A 16,730-nucleotide genomic window follows, 5' to 3' on the forward strand; every position below is an offset into this window, starting at 1 on the left:
TAGAAGAAACTCAAAAGTAGAGATGACCAATCAAAAATGCCGCAGAAAAACCTTTCACACACATTAAGCAGATGCAGATCAACCTCACATTACATCAAATGCATGACCAAAAACAAGATTACAAGTTAAAATTAATGAAAAGCGCCTTAAACATTAGGAGTGGCTCATGACTAACTACCAGTCTCTGATTGCTTTTCACGTTCATTCTCAAGCTGGCTGTAATTCCCTTTCTCCTTGAAGAGTTGGATGTGGTGGTGTTTGCAGTAGAGCTTTCCTTCATGTGCAATATAGTTAGATGGGCTTATGGTGCAACCTCCATGGGTACATTTGAAGCACCTCCTGTGGTATGAAGTCCCATTCACCGAGACCTTTGAAAACATGGAAAATAATTTAATAAAATTGGATCGATGTTTTGTTCTCCAAAGCAATGTCAAAACATATTACTTAATGACATTTGGGTTATTACCTTCTCAATGGGATACACCGTCTTTTCACATCCCACACATTTATCTTTGGTACCAACAAACATGTTTGATACTGCCTTGTTATTCTGCATGAAATCCATATGTAATTCTTATTAGTCATTGTAAAACTGTTTCTTTTTGTCTTTTTGTACTCTCTTCACAGAGGATTAGTCGTATTTGTTTCAATCTTGAAACCATAAATGTCCCTATAATTATCAAATTCGAGCGATTGATAAATCCAAAATGAAAGCCTATGTGGCAATTTATTTTTCTTCCCTTATCAAAAACTAAGATACTTACCTCATTCTCAATCGTAGGTTTTTCTGGTTTCAAAATTTTCGGTGTGCCTGAAAGAAAGATGACAAAGAAAAGTTAAGGATACCCACTAAAGAAAAAAAAAAAAAAAAAACTAACTCATGATATTGATAAACATTTACAGTTCTTCTTCTTCAAAAAAAAAGAAATATATATCTCTCTCACTCACACACAGACACACACACCCACCTTCAAAACTCTTATCCAGACTACCAGTTCGCTTGAAGAGTTGATCATAGTGAGGCCTGCAGTATAGGACTCCCTCAAATGAGCAGAAGTTGCTGAGCTGTAGATAGACCAAAATAAAGAATCAAAATCGAGTTTCTTTGAATTCCTGATTTATTTATTTTGCTTTATTTTCGGATCAGTAATGAGGATTGAATAAAAAAATTGTGAACCTAAATTCAATTTTCATCATATGACCTTCTGTGTTATGTGTTCCCATATTCAGAAATTTCCTTATAAACACCACAAGGAATTGGCCAACAATGTATGTCAAGCTACATCAAATTGGGGAATGAAAGTGATATGTAATTTGGCCATAATATTGGAGACCCAAGAGCAAAAGTGTCATATCTAGGATATAATAACGTGTTAGATCTAAAGAACGAGTACATGCACAAATGCACAATGCATATCAAACTATACAAACTAACTTTTAAGACTGCAAATAATGAAAGTATACATGAAATAAGCATATAAGCTTATGATCCAAGAAACAAGACCAAGATAAGGAAGGTTTTACCTTTAGGGTACCTCTGCAGTGGTGGCATCGGAAGCAGGCTTTGTGGTAGGATCTGGAATCAGCTGTTAACTTGTCAACCAGATACACCGTCTTTTCGCAGGCTGTGCACTTCTGGGAGGTTCCTGCGAAGGTGGCCATGGACAGCTTCCAATCCAACCTCACAACCACCAACCCTTCAAAAAGCTATGAACACCAAGCTAGAAATCAGCAACCTTAATCTAGTAGTGAATTAATTTCTCAGCTTTCCTTTTCATTACCCTACCTCTTTATTGAAAACTACAGGAGAGGAGATTAAAGCAGTGGGTGAGAGACAATCACGGAAGACACCAAATGCAGCAAACTCATTCATGGATATTTACAGACGAGTACTACAGGGCCATTTGCAATCATTTTGTCCGAAATTTAAGCAAATCCATTCCATGAATATTCCCAACCGGTCCTTTATTAAAAAAAATTGTTTTTGCTATTCTTAAGATTCTTCAATTTTTTTTTTTTGTTCATCTTTGCATTGCTAAGATTGCCCATCTTCATAAATTGAACAGATCAGTAATAAATTCCTTAAAAAATAGTTTTGGACATAATGCCAGATCAACATACAAGGGTCTGAACTCATGAGGTCGTGTAGAAGGTAGATCTAAGTAAAATTTTCCTTATAAACCAAAAAAGAAAAAGGAAATAGATGAAATACTTGTAGATTGTTCTTCATTTTAAAGTTCATAATAATACCACAAAATAGTTTTGAGAGACTTGTAAGATGTGGTATTAGTAATGCACATTTTTGGTTTGATTTTTTTTTTTTGTGCAGGGAATTATCATGAACAGGATCATGGCTCCAAAACATGGATAAAAGCAGATGTTAAGGACTAAAGTGGTAAGAAACTGTTACTGGTAAACGCAAGTGAGTAATAGGTAGATCACCAAAGGATGCTTTTTTCGTTTTTAAAGGTGATGGGGTCTGTCCCTAAAGTTCTCCGTTAGCAGAATTTCATCACGAAGTTGCTAGCTGGAGTCCCAAAAGGTTTCTTTCACTCCTATGAATAACTATATCTCGAATTTTCCAGGTTAATGATTGTTGTCACAATCCAAATTCTACTTTTTTGTCCAACTGTATAGGATCATTTCCATGTGCACATGTAGATAAATGTAGAAAGGAAGGGTCAGATCACTCATATGGGAAAGAAAACTAATTAGGCTATTTCGCACGTGTTAATTGTTATAGTGAGGGCATTTGGTCTAGTGGTATGATTCTCGCTTTGGGTGCGAGAGGTCCCGAGTTCGATTCTCGGAATGCCCCCTTTTTGGGTGATATTTTTTTATTTTTTTCACTTCTCATTCCTTTTGTTTTTCTGCCAGAAATCCACCCACATAACATACCTTGTCTATATTAGTCTTAGGCTCAACGAGAACTTGAGCACTGAGCAGAGTCAAGATTCAATAACACTTCAAGCAGAAGAATCACATTACCTTCAAAAATATTCATTGCAAACTGCAGTGTTCAAACCAACCAACTACTGACCCGAGGAAAACCGACTGAATTAACCAACTGCATAGAGATGCAGATACCTGTAGGAACAGACAGTGTTCAAAACAATGAATTAGCTACAGCCAGGAAATGTATAAAGTCCCTGATGTTAATAATTTATTAGTACCAGCACTGCAGCTGGGTCAATGATATACAAAAGAAAAACAAGTGGGTATATGAGATAACAAAAGAAAATCAATTTCTGTCAGTATAATAGGAAAATCAATTTCTGTCAGTATAATAGCTATTGCACATTTTGAGTACCATAGTATGGGCATTTGGTCTAGTGGTATGATTCTCGCTTTGGGTGCGAGAGGTCCCGAGTTCGATTCTCGGAATGCCCCACTTGTTTAATTTTTTGTCTTGTCTAATATTTTCACAAATCCACTCACAAGACATTACATAGTAACATATGTTATCAATAAGAACTTGAGCTCTTCTCATTCTTCAAATCCCATCGATAGACTATATGAACTCAAATGAACTCTAAAGTTCAATTAAGTTTCCATATTACCGAGCAATACTTCCCTCTTCTAGACTTCTAGCTTAACAGTGAACAAGTACATCTATCCCCGGGAACATGTATAAAAGTATGATGGAAAAGAAAAGGAATAATTGAACCAAAGCTATATTATTAATTATTTATTTGGCATGTTTAGTAATATAATCAGGGCATTTGGTCTAGTGGTATGATTCTCGCTTTGGGTGCGAGAGGTCCCGAGTTCGATTCTCGGAATGCCCCACTAAGGCAATCTTTTTTGTCTTCCTAGACTTTACCTGACATATAACACTTCATTCAGGAGTCGAAACTTGAATGAGACTGAATCACCCAACTATAGAACAAAAAATTATATATGATCCAAGAATTCCTGAAGTGTTTAAACATATGGAATGAACAAAAAAATGAACAGAATATGAACACTCATGACCTATGTAGTGTGATCAATTCATGTGAAAAGAAAATATCTTCCATGTAAGATTATAATATAACATAACTCTGCTCATTCTTCAGATCCATGTAGTGTGATCAATTCATGTGAAAAGAAAATGTCTTCCATGTAAGATTAACATATAACATGGAAGTGGGCAATCTTTTTTGTCTTCCTAGACTTTACCTGACATATAACACTTCATTAAGGAGTCGAAACTTGAATGAGACTGAATCACCCAACTATAGAACAAAAAATTATATATGATCCAAGAATTCCTAAAGAGTTTAAACATATGGAATGAACAAAAAAATGAACAGAATATGAACACTCGTGACCTATGTAGTGTGATCAATTCATGTGAAAAGAAAATATCTTCCATGTAAGATTATAATATAACATAACTCTGCTCATTCTTCAAATCGATGTAGTGTGATCAATTCATGTGAAAAGAAAATGTCTTCCATGTAAGATTAACATATAACATAACTCTTCCCATTCTTCAAACCCCCTTGATAGACTATTTGGTTTCTGTAGTGGTATGATTTTACTTCCAATACCTTTCCCACTTCTAACAATGTACCTACACGGAAGTCAACTCAAACAAACTCAAGACTTCAATTTAGTTCTCCAAATAACTAGCTTCCGACAACAGTCTCCCCGCTAGCAGTACGATTCCATATGTGAATTCATACTCATTACCGTGAACTAAACTTAATTTTAAGATCCTAGTGTATTCCTTTACATAAATTTTATAGGCTGCCCTCAAACTAAAACTATTGTAGTACTATACCAATGATATCGCTCAACAATATCGCAGTCTTTCGATGCGGGGACTGTTAATTCCACCTTCTGTTTTACCATGATACCATATCTTGTGGAAAATGCATACCACCAGTAATCCAAAATGATGGAAAAGAAAAGTAATTGGACCAAGCAGGGACCACGAAAACAAAACAAAACAAATCAATTATTACGCTAATGACGTATTAGACATGTACATTATCATAATGAGGGCATTTGGTCTAGTGGTATGATTCTCGCTTTGGGTGCGAGAGGTCCCGAGTTCGATTCTCGGAATGCCCCCATTTTTTCGCTACTTTTTATTCTACTTCTTATTTCTTCCCTTTCCTTTTTAGCCAGATACCCACAAAATAAAACACAGTTTTCTTCCTAAGAACTTGAACGGAGCACAAAAATTAACCAAACTACAGAGCACAGTCTCATACAGAATCACGCTTTTTTTTTTCTTTTTTTTTTTTGTGGAAAATAATCACGCTTTCTTACCTGAGAAAAGTTTGCTGCGCTTCCATCTGATCCTTCTCTTCATCATCTCTGCACATAAACAGAAAACAGAGTGAAAAATGATGATGTGATCGCGCGGTTTGACTCTGTACATGGAGTCTCTTAAAACATTTGGTTGAGACTTTGAATTACTTTCTGGGTGGCCAGACACTGCACGGTGAGACATAGAGAAGAGAGGGAGAGAGTTTGATTGCCATGGCGGGGTTTGATTCCTTTCACGTAGGTGATGCCAAAAGGGAAAGTGAAAGGGCTCTCTTCTCTCTCCCTCCTGCGCTGATCACCTTCTTCTTCACTTTGTTGTGCTTTATTTTTCGCGCCGCGTGGTTTGGACTGGGCCTCTCGAATCTTCCTCTCTTGGATTTATCTCCCACGAACCAATTACATCATCATTTTATATTTCGAAATACGTGGCAATTCAAGTTTTTTTTTCTCATTCTCAAAAAAGAAGAAGCTTGTGTTTGTTTGTGTTTTTTTTTTTTTTTTCCTTCTTCTCTCAAGTCAAGTTTTCTAGACCCAAAATGGTCCAAGTTTGCTTTATGAAAGATATGAACGACTCTGATCGAAGCAAAAAAAAAAGGACAAATCCCGTGTCATGAATAATCATTTTGAGTCTTCAAGGACGACTACAATTGCCATTAACACAATTGATAACAAGTTCAGAGTCACCATCCACCAGAACATGCACACGGACATCTCTTAAAGCAATGCTCTCCACCAAGAGGACATTTGTGTGACCAATGAATCCTTCTTCAATCAACAATAACATTACATCTTTCAATATGAAACCAGCAACAACAACACCGTTCTACGTAACGCCACCATCAAAATTAACTTTAAAAGTGTCACTAGGAGGAGGATCCCATTTGATCAGAGTTTTAGGATGTTGGCGACTATAATCATTAGAAGCTTGTCCAATAAAGGCTATCTCAACTTCAGATTTTGAGTGGCAATACTTATAGGATATTAGTAGTATTACAAGTCTACTAATGTGTTGAATTAGTCTACTTCTCTGTGGAACTAAATTTACTTGATGTAACTGATGTACTGTAGAACTGTGCTGCAAGTTTAAAGATTTTTTTTTCCTTATATAATTAGATTTTCACTATTGTAGGACACTTAGTGGAGTGGCTGTCCAAAAATTAACATTTGTCAGAGATATAACAAGTGGACTATATATTACGCAAGACATCAATTCTTGAAGGCCATTGCTGTTCTTCAATTTACTACATTACACTACATGTGTGGTTAGTGGGGTTGGTGGTAATAGTGGGGTAATTAGAGAGTTGCTTCTCACTGGGATGTACCACAAATACACCTCAACTTCTCCATTTTATAAAGAATTTGACCCATCACCATTTCACATGTCAATCGAATCATTCACAACCATATTAATACAAAACAACTTTTTGCACTCTATACTCCTCTCTTTCATTTTTCTATCTTTTCTAGTTTAGTTAATATGTGACTTCCAACAAATACATAATTTTAATAAAAATTGAGAAACACTAACACACAAAATTTAAGAAGACGATCCAAATATATCCTTTCATTTTAGGCCGTCTATTTTGTTTGTCTATCTGTGCTACTAACCAATACTGTCATTTGCATCAATTTAGCATTATGGCTCACATGCGAAAGCATAACACCAAGTGAAATTGACTGTAGTAACACACATGGAATTAGCTAAATGGGTAAAAGATACAGACGTGATCATGTGAGGTTTTATTTAGTTAATTTCAATTCTTGATCGACAACGTATGAGTTAAAAAGGAATAACCGAGGTTAGGGGCAGCACCAACCAAACTGCACATTGCTCTTTCACCAAAGGAAAAAAAAATAAAAATGCACATTGCCTCACCAGACAAGAACACAGACATTGCACATTGCACACTACACTACACAAACTCAAATTTGTTAATCAAAATTATGAAATCCAAAGTCTGTACATTACAATTCATAGAGTCAAATTCTGTACATGACACTCAAATCATAGTATCCAACACTACGTTTTGAGACAAGGGTGCAGCAAAGACCCATAGGTCAACCAAAGCAATAGATACCTAGTCTGCATGAAGCACATAACAGAAGACGATGGTCAGATATTGACAAACGCGAGGAGGCAAACAGCAAAAGTCACTCCAAAGCAGATTGAAAATCCACACTCTACAGAACTGGAACATCGTCATATGTTGAATACGAGCAGGACAGCTCAATTTTTGGCTTTTGAATGCTTTACAAGCCAATCAATGACGGTATCAATGTTGGTGGAGTTCTTGCAAGAAATCATGAAGCAACAAACTTCCCTATCAGTAATGGACTTGAGCTCCCTGCACGCCAGAAAAGGATCCTTATTACAAAATCCATATATGAAGTGCACAGCAGTTAATAGCCATTGGAAAATGAACAGTACATGTCATTTCCCAAGCTGAAGAATGTAAAAATCAATGTTGCCAGCCTGTTTTATGCAACATGACAATTATGATCATGTTCCATCCGATACAATGGGTGAATGGAATATGTATCAAACAGAAGAAGTTCGTAAACAAGGCTTGGACAAATACTCTCCACTTACATTTGTTCTGTCAAATCTTCCTTGGACAAAGCTTCCTTTTTGTCAATCTTGTTACCCAGTACAAGCAATGGAATGCCACTAAGCGATGGCTTGCTCAACAGATCATGAAGTTCTCTTCTCGAAACAGGTAAGTTGTCATAATCAGCAGCATCCACAACATAACTGCAACATGGAAAAATCAGAAGAATAAGTAGGTGATAGAAATATAGCACAACATACTGGTGACTTAACATGTCAATTAAAACACAGGTGCATGAAGAGTCATGCAGGAAAAGTTTATGTCAGTAGTAAAAGGTAAAAAGCATAAAGAAAGCAAGGCTTTCAAATAAATTCAGTTACAAAGGTCAGATCAACTTAAATCTCAGCAGAAAATTTGCTTATAAAAGGTAAACATCTTACAGAAGAAAAGTAAACACATGGAAAATACAAACATCTCTAGTATCTGACCAGCAATACTACAAAGACATGCTGAAGAAAGAAAAGAGCATTTGAATGATATATGCAGTTGCCTACAAAAACATACAAAGATAGAGACATACACAATAGAAGAAACTGCTCGACAATATCTTTCCCACATGCTTCGAAACCTTGGTTGACCACCAAGATCCCACAGCTTTATAGTGACGTTCCCTTTTGTAACTTTCCTCATATTGAATCCAACCTGTAGACAAAGAATATGCCTTTCTTGAGTGAGATATTTAAAGAAATACATGATCAATAACCGTGGAAACAAAATAGCAAATTTTGAAAAGAATCACATTTTCTGACAAAATTAAAGGCCTCAGAGGGTAAGATGCATTCTTGAAAAAGATGACATACCGTAGGGATCATGTCTTCACTATATCCACCAGTCTTTAGAACAAGATCAAGAAACACACGACGAGATCAGTATCAAACCAAAATCCAGAGAAACAAGCATACAGTATGTATTTCATCCCAGAAAACATAGCTACTTACTGCAATAACATTCACAAGAGATGTTTTCCCGGCATTTTGAAGGCCTATCAAAGATAGCTCCATTTCTTGCTTGAAAAAGAGGCTACAAGTGGGGAAAAGAGGAACTAGTAAGAAAATAGTTTAAACAACTGTAATAGGTTGTCACTGATAAAAATTGATGTCTAACGAACAGATTCAATATTTTACTCATGACATCGCTCTATCCTTCCATAAATTGTACAACTGACAAAAATTATCAAGTTCAGTGGCTTCTTAGTTATCAAGTTGCCAGGTATCTTCCACAAACCAATGTAGTAATCACCAAAATAAGGTTGAAACCAAGAAATTAAGAAGATGTCGCTCAAAGTATGTCTTGACATGTTAACAAGTAATCATTATGGAACATAAACTGGACACAATTCGGCACCATTATGTATCCAAACGTTTCAAGCCTATCCAAGCAAAACACCATACCGACTTACAACAACATTCTCCAAAAGAGCAAATCAATTACGAAGATCACAAAACAATCAAAGGAATCAGGATTAAAGCCTCTAACTTCCCTAATCTACAAAGCTCCACCAACATCATCACACAAATTAGAAACACTCAAATACAGAGCCAGGATCAAAAGCTATGCTTCTGACACAAGTTTGAGTACAATAAACAACCATGAGCATTGTCCTCAGATCAATTCCATCTCCAAACTATCTCTGAATTCAACGTCTCGACAAACCAAAAATTCCAGACTCAAAATCTCAACTCTTTTCTTCATTCCCCTGTTTCGTTTCAAATTCCCCATATATTTTTCTCATTAACCAAGCACCAAGCAACAAAAAAAATCTAAAAAGAATACGAATTTCCGCAAACAATTCAAACACAATTTCAATTTCCCAGCATCCAAAACAATGAAAACAAATAGTCAAAAAAAAAAAAAAATTGAATTAACTTTACCTTCTTAGCCAATTGAGAAAAGCTTCCCACAACCCCATTGGTAACTCAAAAACTCAAAAACCCCAATACAACAAACCCCAACTCAACAGCTGCGTCAGATTAAAGGGTTTCCAACGAATTTCAGAGTTTCAAAACTTGGTAACGGAAATTTAACAGCTTTTTGAAACAAAGAGGAAACAGTATGATGATGAGGATGACAATAATAATAATAATCAGACAGGAATCGAAGAATGTTGGAGTTTGTTCGTTTCTCTCCACGCGCGGAGGGGGAGGTGGAGGGAGACTGTCGGGGTGATGGGAGGGGAGTGATTGGAGGAGGAGAGAGACGCGCGGAGGAGAAGGTGGGGGGTGGGTGGGTGGGTTTTGTGGTGGTGACAAAAATCGAAGGTGGGGGATCGGTGAAACGAGGTCGTTTTGTTTGGGGGTCGATTTTGTCGTGGTTAGGCGGCTCCGAGTTCCAGGCTGCAGCTAGCTCATCATTAAATCGCCAGGTTGGCTTTTTTGATTGGAGTGGGAGGGGAAAAGTCTCATTGGGGGTTGGGATCTGTTGTTTCTCAACTTTGTTTGTTGTCTCCTTGGCTCCTGCTTAGATTAGTGACACGTCTACACACAGACATACATATATTCATTTTTATATACCCATTGATTTCTAATACCTTGGGTCAGGAGGTTGTATGTATCATTGAAAGTCTACATGATGAAATTTGAGAAATAGTGTTTTAGTTACTCTTTTTTAATTGACGGGCCAGACTATTAATACACTAATGTGATAGTTTGATGTAACTTTTTTTTTGAAGAGTCGTGATTAGTGAATTTGCTAGATGCATCTTTATAATTACCCAAATACTTGTTAATTTTTAAATATGATGATAATTAGATTAGAACTCTCACTCCATTGATTGTTAATATATGGAAAAGTAAGCTCGGTCACTACTTGCCTAATTCTCTGAATAGCTTCGATAAGTCTGAATATGTCTAACCTTTTTGTTTTTGTTTTTTTGTTCTTTTATTTATTTATTTGGGTGATTGTGAATTTGTGATGTTGAATGAGGTTGGTGAGGGGAGCGGTATTTCCATTATCATCTCAAGTCTTTGAATAGCTCTTATATAAGGTACGTCGACCCAATCTCCCATGAAGAGAGAGAGAGAGAGAGAGAGAGTATGAATCACATCCCTCATCCATGTGGCAAATTTATGAGCCCTATCTCAATTTTGGTTTGAGCCTAGCATGTAACATTTCCTTCTTGAATATATCTGCACATACTTGTATTGGATACGAAACAATACCCACGTTAAACTAAACCATACTTACCCTAATCTTAAGCTAAGCAAGATCTGTGATACTATATATCCAAACCATTTTACATTGGCCCATGTCTTCTAGCCCAACTAGGCATAGCTAATTATATTCAAGCCCTATAGACAGGTGTCGCTTGCTTCCAGCTGTAAGGACCTTGATCCCAAGTAGTTTATATGCTATACTGAATCCCATTGAATCCCATTTTGAGACATGAATGAAAATATGAACGAACTTATTTTGAATTTCCTCTTTTTCCCTTTTGCATTTTCCTTTGTTCCTATCAATCAGTCTATGGACCAACTAACCAAAAATGGACACCATAGAGAAATTCAATTCGGGGCCCAAGTAATAATAGTGGTGCTGAATTAAGCAGCAACATGGCAACAGGTATCGCACTCTTGCCGTTGCAATCATTTACACTATATATAAAGTAGCCAGGAAATTACATGCATGAGAGCATACTGGTACTAAACGAGGACAAGTGTGAATTTCTATGCAGTAGGAAGCATCCTAGAAGCAGCTCAATCTTGTGTTATTATGAGCAAAGATCCAAGCACTCTAATTATAAGTACCTCCTACCAGACTAGCCTGCCTTTCAGTCATTCCTTTAGAACTACTCCAATTTCTGTGCATGCAATTTGGGTTGATCGACCAGGAAGGAGGGATGGCTCTTCTGCTGCTGATTTGCGAGGGGCTGAGTGGCTTAGTTTCGACTATTTGGGATCTGCAAGAGATGCGTTTTGCAGCCGTTTTTGAAGATGTTAGCTTTCTTGCACTCACAGTTGTCTTGGCTGCATTATCCTGCTTCATTGCTACTAGGAGATCATAAGAGTTGCAAATGCTATTGTACTAAATTTGTTCTAAGCCAAGGGATTGGCTCCCTTTTGTATATATAGTTATATACTACCTTCCTACCTATGCTTGTTACATTTACATTAAAAAAAAAAAAAATTGTTGAACTTTCTCTGCGTTCAAAGTCTTAGATAATTTATTTCTTCTTATTGATATTGACATTATACATTGTAGTATATCAAGTATCAATCTGAACTTGAACACTTGCCTGTGGTTCATCTTTTGTGACCTTAAAGCTTAGTGTAGCTGAGGAATTGGTGTCATTGTCTTCAGCTGTAACCTCATAATCTCCATGAAACAAGGAAACGTCTATAAATCCCTGACCATCAGTTGTCATTTCCAGAGTCCCCGTTTTCCACTCGGCAATCAGCTTATCCACAACATCTCCTGATGAAGTGTTGTTGAAGTTCTTATCTACAAGAGTGGTTTCATTAAAACCAGCTGTGATTGGACCTACGAACATGATGATCCCTTGGACTGCAGGATGCGAATAACCCTCCCTTAGTACCTCTTCCAAGTACTGGGCCTGCACACAAACAATTTGATAAGTAACCTTATTGTCGGCTTGATATACATTGTTGGTCATGTACCGACATGTTAAGTTTGTGCATGTCAAATTATTGTATAACATGGTATCAGAGCTGTAGTACGCTGCACAGATCCTGCAACCGAGGTGGAGCTAGCTTAACCTATAGGGATGCTAGATTCTCTATCTCTAGTTTTACTTCTCTGTCTTTACATATTGTAGTATTGCTTAAAACAAATTATTAGAATTACCTGATATGGGCCTACTCCCACACTCACTTCTGTAATCCATATTGGATATCCAGTTGCACCTAAAAAGTCTAAAACAGATCTCATGTAAGCAAGATTTGGCTGACCAGAACCAAAGTGACCTTGCAAACCTATTCCTGCTGTCAGATTAGCATTTCCAGGATATGACAGGATCTCTTCAAGTTTCTTCCTGTAGTTGGCTGGACTTGATGCCTCGTCGCCACTATATTCCATGGTATTATACTCATTCATGAACATCATTGTGCCAGGATCAAGCTGTTGAGCTGTGTAGTAGAATGCTGCAGAAGCGTTCTCGCCAAGTTTATCCTCAAAGAATCGGAAGTGAAGATTCTCATTCATTACATCCCAAGCAATTAGTTGTCCTCTGTATCTAGAAACCACTGAATTGATTCTCTGTGCTGATGCTGTTCGTAGTTTCTCGGGGGAAATGGTACTGTTAACCCAGCCAGGCTGCATTTTTGGATCATCCCAGAAGACATTGTGACCTCTAATAGATATGCCATTCTCTTTGGAAAATTTCACCATGCCATCTGCAATAGTATAGTTTTCTTGGCCTTCTATTTTCTCAGTGCTGTACCACTTCATCTCATTGGTGAAAGTGGTATATCTAAATCTTGATGCAAACCAATTCTGGTAATCGGTGCTTGTGAGGATGTTATGGTTCATGCAACATCCGAATGGGAAGTCCGACTTCGTCTGCTTGATGGACACTTTAGCACCTGTAAGAGGAGCTTTATTTGCCTGAGTTACCTGCAACCTCACCTTACTCTTTCGTCCCTGCAGGGTTTAAATCAATTGAGGACTTCATAAAATGACACGACACGAATTTCCTCTCTATATGTCAAATGTGATGTGCATAACAAGGATCTCGGTTTACCTCAATAATGCTTTTGTCTTGGTGTGATTTCCATTCCTTCTTGGTGAATGGCTGTAACGAAACATTGTCCACCCATATTTCCACTAATGTATTTTTGCTCTACATAGGAGATGCATGTAAAAAAATTCATTTAGTCCAAAAACTAATTGGAACTTGACCTTAAAAAGGATTAGAAAACTTTGGATTATGTTAGATTTGCAGTCAAGGATCTCTACGCACGGATTCCTCTAAGCAATCAATGATTTCCAAAAGAAGGAGACGATCCAAACTTCATATTTCACTTTACCTCAAAAAAAATCTCAACCAAGCTTGTGAAATTTGCTACTATGCCACCTTTTAGCAGGGTCCAGCAACCATGCTCAGCTACCACATCACCACCACGTATGTTTTCGCCGGTGGGGAACTTAAAAACAACAGCTACAATCTCACTTCCTTCACTGACTTGGACAGAAGCTGAAATTTAAGCAAACTATCAAAACCATGTAACAAATACAATAATCAAATTGACACTAGCGCATATATATATATATATATATATATATATATATAAACAGTAAGTTGATGGTTCTGAAATTGTTTACCAGAAAGAGTATAGATTTTCCCTTGCTCAACTTGAACCTTCTGCGAGAAACTGTTTGATGCAGTTTTTGATATTCGTTCTCTGATTTTTCCTTGTCCAAATGCTTTCCATCCTTCAATGTTGTGATTAACTGGGTTAACTATAATCCCTCCTCCATATAAAGCTTCTAGGGGCTCTTTCAAGCACTGTTTGACCAAAATGATAAAAATCAACAATGCTTCTAGGGGCTAATGAATATTCGCAATACTCTAGTCATTAACAACTTCATATCTTTATGTTTCTATATGTTTGATGATTACAGTATGAGTTAATAAAGTCTTGCCTTTGTTGTAGTGGTGTAGTTGTAGGCAGAAGCAGAGGTCCCATCCCCTGTAACAGAAAACATAATTAGCAAGAACATACTGCAAAAAACATTAGTTACAACTTACAACTATGTTTCAGAAAAAATAAAATTTAGATAATCCACATGCTTAATCATCAGTTTTCTTCCCACGGTTAAAATATATTGAACCATAAAGATCGAGAGAGAACAAAACCAAAATACAGAAAAATGCAGGCAAGCAATAGATTGGTGCAAGCTTCTTTAAACATCTTGATCAATCACTACTTCACAACACAAACAGCACTGCGGTGGTGTTTGCCCAAGAATCTGCAATATTTCGAAAAGCTATATATGCTCTGTTGGCTCTCTGTATATCCCTCATTAGTAGAAGGTGTATAATATGATTTTCTCAAAGCGCACACACACACACACATATATAGTAATTCATGAATGCATTCCACACATTAGGTAAATGCATCTAGTTTGACAGTCAAACCACCTCAGCTATTCTCACTTAGTTTGACTGTCACGCTGAAAAATTTCTTTGTTGAATGTTTTTTGTTTTTTCTTCTCGGATGAATGCTCTCTTTGATAACAAGTTTAGGAATTCGAGTGTTCTTAAAGAAATCTCGGCCAAAGCTAGAACTAGACGTGGAGCGTTAGGTGAAGGGGACTAAGACGCTATACATTATTATGCAAAACCACCACAAGTGGTCAAGTTGGTAAGAGACTCCAGGTGTGGAACCCCCATACCCGGGTTCGAATCCCGCCGACACTTATTGGAGTTAAATCCCAATATATTCTTGGTGGCCAGGGGGGAGGAAGGGTTCTGACAAGATTCCCCGAGCACGGATTAGTCTCTGGGCCTAGGATGCATTTGAGGACACCGTGTGATTGAACAATAAAAAAAAAAAAAAACATTATTATGCAAACCTTAGATTTTCCGACGAGGGAACTTTAATTACGTTTCCAAACAGTTTTAAAGTAGTAAATGCATTAATATAAACAAACAATAACGAGGTTTGTCATTAGAGTCAAAATCCAGTAAATTGAACGGAAAGTAGTCCAGTATGTATTCATAATTATTAATGAAATGTCTGTTTTTACCTCTGGTTTAGTTTCAACGAAGACGACAACATATGTTTCTTGACGCTTCTCTCTAAAATTTTGTTTTGGTGTCCTTTTACATAGTTAACTTACATGACTTGTGTTTTGTACCTTTTAGTGAATCCAAATAAAGACAATTCCTGCATAAAATGTTAGATATAGATCACTGTTTTAAGTGCAGGGTTTCATGGCGTGACTGGTGTTCCGTGAATCTTTTCATCAGTGTTGCATTAAAGAGTTTCAAGTGCCGTGAACCTGTGATTGTTAAGCATAGAAATTAAACAATTAGGGAACAAACTCTGTTAGACTACAATTATATAGATTTGGAGCTAGCTAGTGGTGTCTGCACTCGGATGGGATGTATCCAAATTTTTCATGTCTTATTAAGGGGCGCCATGCCATCTCCATTTCTTCAATGTTTGGTTTCCTGTTTCTTTAAAGCATCATCAACGTACCATATAATATATGCAAACCTCATACTCAATGTTATGCAAATTCCATACTCAATGTGGTACCTTGGCAACTAAGTATAAAGTGGAGCAATTGCTTGTACCGGATTTCCCAAATAGAGATTTGCTCTTCTCATATTTTTCATGAAGGTAACTGTGTTTTGGTAAATGAAGGGATAAATTCATTAAGTTTAACATGGTGGGACTTGCCATTGGATTATGTTCTCTCTTTTTGTAATAGCGATTGGTTGGGGCTTCAATTCCCAACTTTCGATTCTATTAGTTTTCTTTTTAGTTGCGTGTTATAGGTTTGTTGTTTATTTTTTGTGGGATAATTAAGATTTAGATCCCTTCTACTACGTGTACTCTTTTTCCTTTTTAATATAGGGAAATTTTTAACAACAGTACATAACAAATGGATGACTCCAAAGTTCGGTACATTTTATTTCAAACAAATCAAAACAGTACATGAACTTGTAATCTCGACACACTTTTAGTACATGACGTCAATAACACCGTTAACCCTATGCCATTATTCATTTGGTCTAAGGGTAATTTAGTACTTTCCATTCTCTTTCTCTCTCTCTTCTCTAATCTCTCCACTGCACCCAGCCTGCTTTTTCTACTCTGTGATTCAAACAACACCCATAGCAAATTTCAACCCAGACAAAGCCAAGTCCTTAAGCAATTTACAGCCCAACCCACC

General features: G+C 36.9%; 3 protein-coding genes and 4 non-coding genes across 10 annotated transcripts; 4 read left to right on the top strand and 3 right to left on the bottom strand.

The window, feature by feature from the left end:
- Nucleotides 1-23: 23 nt before the first annotated feature.
- Nucleotides 24-5,597, bottom strand: LOC112169855 (LIM domain-containing protein WLIM1). 4 transcript variants are annotated; one of them, XM_024306916.2, is made up of 9 exons: nucleotides 5,413-5,597; nucleotides 5,263-5,310; nucleotides 2,989-3,087; nucleotides 1,787-1,800; nucleotides 1,525-1,707; nucleotides 969-1,065; nucleotides 765-811; nucleotides 467-550; nucleotides 24-368 (listed from the first exon to the last, which is right to left on the bottom strand). In XM_024306916.2, exons 3-9 carry the CDS (start codon nucleotides 3,002-3,004, stop codon nucleotides 171-173), a joined length of 639 nt encoding a protein of 212 aa, XP_024162684.1. In that variant the 5' UTR covers nucleotides 3,005-3,087; nucleotides 5,263-5,310; nucleotides 5,413-5,597; the 3' UTR covers nucleotides 24-170. The 4 variants fall into 4 exon arrangements, with proteins under 4 accessions (XP_024162684.1, XP_040364094.1, XP_024162685.1 ...); XM_040508160.1 differs by having other exon boundaries at nucleotides 5,263-5,597; XM_024306917.2 differs by lacking the exon at nucleotides 1,787-1,800 and having other exon boundaries at nucleotides 5,413-5,594.
- TRNAP-UGG lies at nucleotides 2,747-2,818 on the top strand. Its single transcript has one exon. It is a non-coding gene; the product is annotated as a tRNA-Pro (tRNA).
- TRNAP-UGG lies at nucleotides 3,319-3,390 on the top strand. Its single transcript has one exon. It is a non-coding gene; the product is annotated as a tRNA-Pro (tRNA).
- TRNAP-UGG lies at nucleotides 3,717-3,788 on the top strand. The gene has a single exon. It is a non-coding gene; the product is annotated as a tRNA-Pro (tRNA).
- Nucleotides 4,990-5,061, top strand: TRNAP-UGG. Its single transcript has one exon. It is a non-coding gene; the product is annotated as a tRNA-Pro (tRNA).
- Nucleotides 5,598-7,165: 1,568 nt separating the features above from the next.
- On the bottom strand, nucleotides 7,166-10,098 carry LOC112168968 (ADP-ribosylation factor-like protein 8a). Its single transcript, XM_024305897.2, has 6 exons — nucleotides 9,743-10,098; nucleotides 8,810-8,891; nucleotides 8,672-8,704; nucleotides 8,392-8,513; nucleotides 7,853-8,014; nucleotides 7,166-7,607 (listed from the first exon to the last, which is right to left on the bottom strand). The coding sequence occupies exons 1-6, from the start codon at nucleotides 9,778-9,780 to the stop codon at nucleotides 7,490-7,492; spliced, it is 555 nt and encodes a 184-aa protein (XP_024161665.1). The 5' UTR covers nucleotides 9,781-10,098; the 3' UTR covers nucleotides 7,166-7,489.
- A 1,923-nt stretch (nucleotides 10,099-12,021) lies between these two features.
- On the bottom strand, nucleotides 12,022-14,923 carry LOC112169231 (endo-1,4-beta-xylanase 5-like). The gene is made up of 7 exons (XM_024306238.2): nucleotides 14,683-14,923; nucleotides 14,469-14,515; nucleotides 14,148-14,331; nucleotides 13,853-14,019; nucleotides 13,567-13,665; nucleotides 12,672-13,466; nucleotides 12,022-12,420 (listed from the first exon to the last, which is right to left on the bottom strand). The coding sequence occupies exons 1-7, from the start codon at nucleotides 14,735-14,737 to the stop codon at nucleotides 12,073-12,075; spliced, it is 1,695 nt and encodes a 564-aa protein (XP_024162006.1). The 5' UTR covers nucleotides 14,738-14,923; the 3' UTR covers nucleotides 12,022-12,072.
- Nucleotides 14,924-16,730: the final 1,807 nt, after the last annotated feature.

This window comes from Rosa chinensis, chromosome 6, assembly GCF_002994745.2.
Source record: "Rosa chinensis cultivar Old Blush chromosome 6, RchiOBHm-V2, whole genome shotgun sequence".
Classification (NCBI taxonomy): domain Eukaryota; kingdom Viridiplantae; phylum Streptophyta; class Magnoliopsida; order Rosales; family Rosaceae; genus Rosa; species Rosa chinensis.

Coding starts and splice junctions, on each gene's coding strand:
- LOC112169855 (XM_024306915.2), bottom strand. CDS start 1,873: ATGAATGAGTTTGCTGCATTTGGTGTCTTCCGTGATTGTCTCTCACCC. Junction 812..968: donor TCTGGATAAGAGTTTTGAAG/GTGGGTGTGTGT, acceptor TCTTTCTTTCAG/GCACACCGAAAATTTTGAAA. Junction 551..764: donor AACCTACGATTGAGAATGAG/GTAAGTATCTTA, acceptor GATTTCATGCAG/AATAACAAGGCAGTATCAAA.
- LOC112168968 (XM_024305897.2), bottom strand. CDS start 9,780: ATGGGGTTGTGGGAAGCTTTTCTCAATTGGCTAAGAAG. Junction 8,514..8,671: donor GTGAAGACATGATCCCTACG/GTATGTCATCTT, acceptor CTTTGTCTACAG/GTTGGATTCAATATGAGGAA. Junction 8,015..8,391: donor CGAGCAGTTTCTTCTATTGT/GTATGTCTCTAT, acceptor TCCATGTTGCAG/TTATGTTGTGGATGCTGCTG.
- LOC112169231 (XM_024306238.2), bottom strand. CDS start 14,737: ATGTTTAAAGAAGCTTGCACCAATCTATTGCTTGCCTGCATTTTTCTG. Junction 14,332..14,468: donor ACTACACCACTACAACAAAG/GCAAGACTTTAT, acceptor TTGGTCAAACAG/TGCTTGAAAGAGCCCCTAGA. Junction 13,666..13,852: donor TGGTTGAGATTTTTTTTGAG/GTAAAGTGAAAT, acceptor TCTCCTATGTAG/AGCAAAAATACATTAGTGGA.